Source organism: Erpetoichthys calabaricus, chromosome 8 (assembly GCF_900747795.2).
Source record: "Erpetoichthys calabaricus chromosome 8, fErpCal1.3, whole genome shotgun sequence".
NCBI lineage: Eukaryota > Metazoa > Chordata > Cladistia > Polypteriformes > Polypteridae > Erpetoichthys > Erpetoichthys calabaricus.
This window is the reverse complement of record NC_041401.2, coordinates 46,407,592-46,413,375: the sequence shown is the minus strand read 5'-3', so window position 1 is coordinate 46,413,375 and position 5,784 is coordinate 46,407,592. Positions and strand designations below refer to the sequence as shown.

At 39.5% G+C, this 5,784-nt stretch overlaps 1 protein-coding gene across 1 annotated transcript; it reads left to right on the top strand.

Annotated features, from left to right (window-relative positions):
* Positions 1-245: 245 nt before the first annotated feature.
* On the top strand, positions 246-4,058 carry si:ch211-246m6.4 (transcription factor 15). Its single transcript, XM_028808170.2, has 2 exons — positions 246-831; positions 1,373-4,058. Exons 1-2 carry the CDS (start codon positions 364-366, stop codon positions 1,403-1,405), a joined length of 501 nt encoding a protein of 166 aa, XP_028664003.1. The 5' UTR covers positions 246-363; the 3' UTR covers positions 1,406-4,058.
* The last annotated feature ends 1,726 nt before the right edge of the window (positions 4,059-5,784 follow it).

Sequence of the window (5,784 nt, the reverse complement as noted above, 5' to 3'; positions counted from 1 at the left end):
TGTAGCAGATCTGTCAGAACAGAAGCCGTCACTTTGCTGTCTGCTCCAAAAAAACAAAAACAGACTTTATTAAAGTTTGGTTGTACAATATAATGGCAAGTTATATATATACACTGACTGCTAAGAACTGAACAGGTGCTGTCCAGCTCCACCTTTCTTTCCTTATACAGAAGACACATGGTTGAGCCTAAAAGGCTCAGTCATTCAAAAAATGGCCTGCTGAACTGTCAGAGGATGGAGTGGACGCTGGTCACCGGATCAGCAGCAGCTGGTCCCAGGTGCTATTTTCACTCTGGCTACAGTGATGGGAAGCCGTTGCCTGCCATGGAATACATTTAGTCCATACTGACCCTCAGGTGGAAAATGAAGTCTACTGGGAGTGAAAAGGGTGTCCACCCTGACAGCTACACCTCAGACCTAGATGAACTGGAAAGTGGCAGTGAAAGCTCTGACAAGTCCAACAGTGGCTGCAGTCAGCTGGATGGCAAAGGGAAGCGGAAAAGGAAAAGCAGACTGACAGGGTTCAGTAAACAACGGCAAGCCGCAAATGCCCGGGAGCGAGACAGGACCCATAGCGTGAACACTGCTTTCACAGCACTCCGGACCCTTATTCCAACTGAACCGGCAGACCGTAAGCTCTCGAAGATTGAGACGCTACGCTTGGCTTCGAGTTACATCTCGCATTTAGCCAATATCCTCCTTCTGGGAGAAGACTGCTTGGATGGGCAGCCCTGTTTAAAGTATCAGGCTATCTTACAGAGTGCCACAAATGTAAATAACTCTGTGCCAAGACCAATTTGCACTTTCTGCCTAAGCAACCAAAGGAAAATGGTAAGTCCTGAAAGTGGAGCTAACTTTGCCATAATCATGTCTGTGATGACAAAGAGAACAATTGATTTTCTTATTGGTGTATACCATATATATATATATATGGTATTCTAGATTTCATAAGGAATGTGATTTTTAAACTTTAAAATCATACGTGCATGTGTGCTTTAGGCTGCACTAAACTGAACTCTTCACAGTGGTGTACAACACGTAAATATTGCATGGTATAGTCTATTAAATTTAGATCATTATAAAATTTTGATACTGTTAATATTTTGTTTTCCCTTGTTTGCTTAACCTATCTCTTCATTACCATATTTAATATGAATTTTGCAAATCAGACATTTTTTCTTTACTTTACATCACATATGTTGCATGATACAACAATTTCTTTAGCAAAAGGTTTTCTGCAGCATTACTTCGCATTTTCTCAAGTCCCTAAGACTTTGCCCTCAGAAAGCAGCTTACGAAGATGGATGGATGGATGGATAGATTTTCTTAACTAAATGTTTTCATTAATTTCAATAATCTTCTGTATTCACAGCTAAGAGAAGGGGAAAAACACTCATCTGTCTGAGCTTTAAACCTTTCTGAAGATGAGGATGGTAATGATAATGGTGGTTGTGATGGTGATGAGGGTGAGGAACTCTTGTAATTGTACTTGAGTATGACAAAATGTGAAGTGCTGCTGTTTACATTGAAAGAAATGTTTTGTGGAAGTATTTTTGTTGTTTATAACCTGTAAAGAGAAGCACAAACATATATATGTCTATTTTTTTAACTGTAGAGGGATATGATGTAGCACTTTCTGTTTACAATGTGATGGCTTTATTCAGACTGTTTTGTAAATGAAACCCAATGCTGTGAGTGAAGCAGCACCTGGCCTGGCAGCTATTTTAGCACCAGAAATGTTAGACCTCAGCATCCTGGGCCGAAAAGAAAATCTTGCCTCTCCAGCCTTATGTCACATGATGTAACCTAAGCCTTCGTGCAGTGGTTCCTGTCAGTAGAGAATATCAGGACAGACCGCCCCCTTGCCGTTTCTAATTTGGTGCCAACTGGCAAGCTGCAGCAAAGGGCTGAAGCAATCCCACTTCCTACTGATTAGACACAAGGACCTTCAGGCTTGCTTTGGTGCAAATATTTCTCTGATTTCTTTGAAACCATGGGTATAGATATAATTACAGTTTTTTTTTTTTTTTTGCTTTTTCACAGAGTACACAGTGTCAGCTGTGAGCTGAATATGCAATTTACGGAACTGAAGTGTTTTGCTGTAAAGCAGCCGCATCGGGCTTCTGTGAAAAACAATCTTGGCTGCTTCACCTCAGGTTGCTTACTCACTGAGATGCACAATGACAGTATAGAGGCATATTTAATTGAGCTCACGAGTATGATTAGGTCATTCTTCTCAAAGGGTTAAATGCATAAATTACAAATGTTCACAAAGCAATTAATGAAATGACACTTCTCTTTGCATCTTGGGCGGAAAAAGGAAGCGTTTTTCACAAGAAACTCTCTGCTTGAGTGCTAAACAAAATCCATTAACCCCATTTTTCGTCACTGAATATTTACCTCAAATATGTACATAATTTATATTGTCACATGTATGCAGTAACTGAAATATTGGTCAAAAAATATATATTTTTTAACAAAAAATTGATTATTTTTAATTCAAACAGTAGCAAATACAAAGTCGCAGAAGTGAAAGGTTCATGTCTGTTATTTCTATGTTCTGTCTATAGCTGGATATCCTAGTGCATTTAAAACATAACATTCTCATAATCGGGGGAACGTAGGTTGTTTGGGAGTAGTGTGCTCAGGATTGTCCTGGCAGCATTGGGGACAAAGCAGGAAACACTTCTGGAGAGGGTGCCAGTTCATCGCAGGGTTCACTCACACACAACCACACACCGAATTTCACAAATGGCTGACATCACCACTTAACCTAACAGGTTTGTCTTTGGAAGGAAAAGAGGACCTGGACAAAACCACAATGACATGGGGAGCAAGTGCAAACTGAAAATGAGCAAGTGTAGGAAGGGAACTCAGGATGTTGGATCCATGAGGCAGGAACGCCAACCACTGCCCCACTGTGCTGCCCTACTATTTACTGAACTAAAGTTATATTTAATGTCTTTGTTAAATGAGATGGCACAGTGTTGCTGCCAGCACACACATACAGTGTCCTAACTTCAAATCCTGTATTTGTTTGTTGCCTGTATGTAGTTTGCATGTTCTGTTTGTATCTATGTGGGCTTTCTTCTAGATACTTGGTTTTCACTTCTTTGTTATGTTGATTGTGATTATAAAGTGGCCTTATGGGTATGTGTGTATACATGAGTGGACACTACGATTGACTAGCATCCCTTCCGTGGCTGATTTATGTCTTGTCCCATTGCTGCCAAGATGGGGTCCTGCGATTCTAAAGTTGATAAGGCATCTTTGAGAATGTTATTTTGCCCTTGTTATATTGCCTTTCAAATTAAGTAGTTCTTCAAACCAAATAATGTTACAAACCAGTAAATTATACTATTAGAATTAAACCTCAAGAGGCCTTTTTTATGGAGCTGAAAGCATGAAAATCCTCAGTTTCTGAATCACCTATTACAGGATCAAGCTCAGTCAGAATCTAACCCAATAAGATTTACCCCTGGACAGTCCATCTCAGTGCACATCCACCTCAGGACATTTAAAGTGAACAGTTAACCTAACGTGCATGTCTTTGGAATGTAGAAAGAACCCAGAATGTATTTGCTTGTGGGGGGAAATGAAAAAGACCAAGCTGTGAGACAGTAGTGAGAATCATGATGTCCTATTTTTTATAATTTGACCTACTGCATTGCACAGAGCTAAAAAATATACATGAGGCTGACTTGTTAAGAAACAAAATTATTTTGAATCAGATAAGGCGTCAGCCAAAGTCATCCTATTACACTACACGCAGTAGCTTCAGGCTCTTCATCTGAATCTTTAAACAAGAGAATTGATCTAGAAAAGGAAGCCTGGCTCCCTCTAGTGGACTATGCAGAATATTATTGCAACAGAGCCACTTGTTCAAGCACAGGCTATGCGACATTTTAAAACAGAACTACAGAATTATTTCTACATTAAAAAACTATTATACACACCAGTATCACATATTACAGTGTGAAATGCAATATTTTATACAACAAAGGAATAAGCAGGTTAAGTAACTTGAGCAGAGGCAGCAATGCAATCTATAAATTGGTTTCCAGTCCAGGGACATCTACTAGCCACTTAGTGCTGTGTAACGAGACCTTAACACAGCCCTTATAATGTACTTTTGGCAACACTTTAGAACAGGGGCTAACTGATATGTAGCACAACTTTTAAAAAGGCTTTATTTTGTTGCTTATACACATAAAATGTTGCCAGCACCACTAACACTAAAATAGTGGCTCCCTACAATATCGAGTACCTATTAGTCAATTACTGATATGCGACAGGCCCTAAACAAAGGCTTTGTTTGACATAGTGATGCATTACTAAGAGATATACAGTAGCAAGATCTTCATCCTCCACTTCTAAATATTGTAAACATGAACACCATCAAATTTAAAAATCACAACAACAATGAAGTTAATAAAAGCCCATTCTTTTGAAAAATCTGTTGATTGTAAAATTAAAGACTATTTTGAAATGGATGCCAATCATGCAAAATGACAACTCCCTTTGGGGATTAATAAAGTGTATCAAATTCAAATCAAATCCAAAGCAAGATACTCTGAATAAAGGGATCCGTGTATTTCATCCAACTAGGCAAAGCACTGATGTGAGGGTGTATGTGTACCTACTGATCTACCAGTGTTTAGATTTGCTTATTCCAGTTCAGGTTCAAAGAGACAGGAGCCTGTCCCGGCAGAAATCATCTAAAAATCAGGGTGTAAGTATATGTATATCCATCCATCCATCTATCCATTATCCAACGCGCTATATCCTAACGACAGGGTCACGGGGGTCTGCTGGAGCCAATCCCAGCCAACACAGGGTGCAAGGCAGGAAACAAACCCCGGGCAGGGCGCCAGCCCACCGCAGGGCACGCACCAAGCAAACACACACACCAAGCACACACTAGGGACAATTTATGATTGCCAATGCACCTAACCTACATGTCTTTGGACTGTGGCAGGAAACCGGAGCACCCGGAGGAAACCCACGCAGACACGGGGAGAACATGCAAACTCCACGCAGGAAGGACCTGGGAAGCGTATCTGGGTCTCCTAACTGCAATATGTATATATTCATAAAAAATAATGGTCATTTTTACTTAGGCAACTTCAGTAAATAGCACTAAAACATAATCCTAATTTTTCACAAATCTATACAGGTATGGTGATTTAAAAGCTCATTATTATATCTAGTGTACAGAGTACAGTGAAGCTCCTGCTTGCATTTGCTAATCATCTAGCGGTTTGGCTTTAGATTTCAAACCCAGAGGTTGTGGGTTCAAATCCTAGTATCGACGCTGGGTGACCATAAGTAAGTCTCTTCACCTGCCTGTACTCCAATTGGAAAAACAAGAGAAATTAAACCAATTGTATCTCTTAAATGTTGTTACTTACCTTGGGTAAGGGTGTCATCCAAATGATAAGTAGTAGTAGTAATAATTAACATCACTTTCCAGTTTCAGGATTGGTGAGTAGAACTATTTGCCTCAAAACATCCTTACCTCACCTTGAAACGTCGTAATTTGTACAATAATAATAACAACCATATCAGGATATTCCAAGCTTTATATAAGCCACCATATTCCAAATTATCAGACACAGGCTGTCCAGAGAGTGCTTAGTATCTGCATTACATACAGCTTCTACCGCCTTAAAATTTAAACAAATTAAACAAAATATAAAGAATTTCTCAACTCCAGCTATTCTTGGTGGTTTTTACTTTGGGTGATTAACATTTGCAGAATAACTGAGATATCCAGCAATGCCA

Excerpts from the sequence above, each read along its gene's own strand:
- si:ch211-246m6.4 (XM_028808170.2), top strand. The coding sequence starts at position 364 with ATGAAGTCTACTGGGAGTGAAAAGGGTGTCCACCCTGACAGCTACACC. Across the intron at positions 832-1,372 it reads TAAGCAACCAAAGGAAAATG|CTAAGAGAAGGGGAAAAACA; the intron begins GTAAGTCCTGAA and ends CTGTATTCACAG.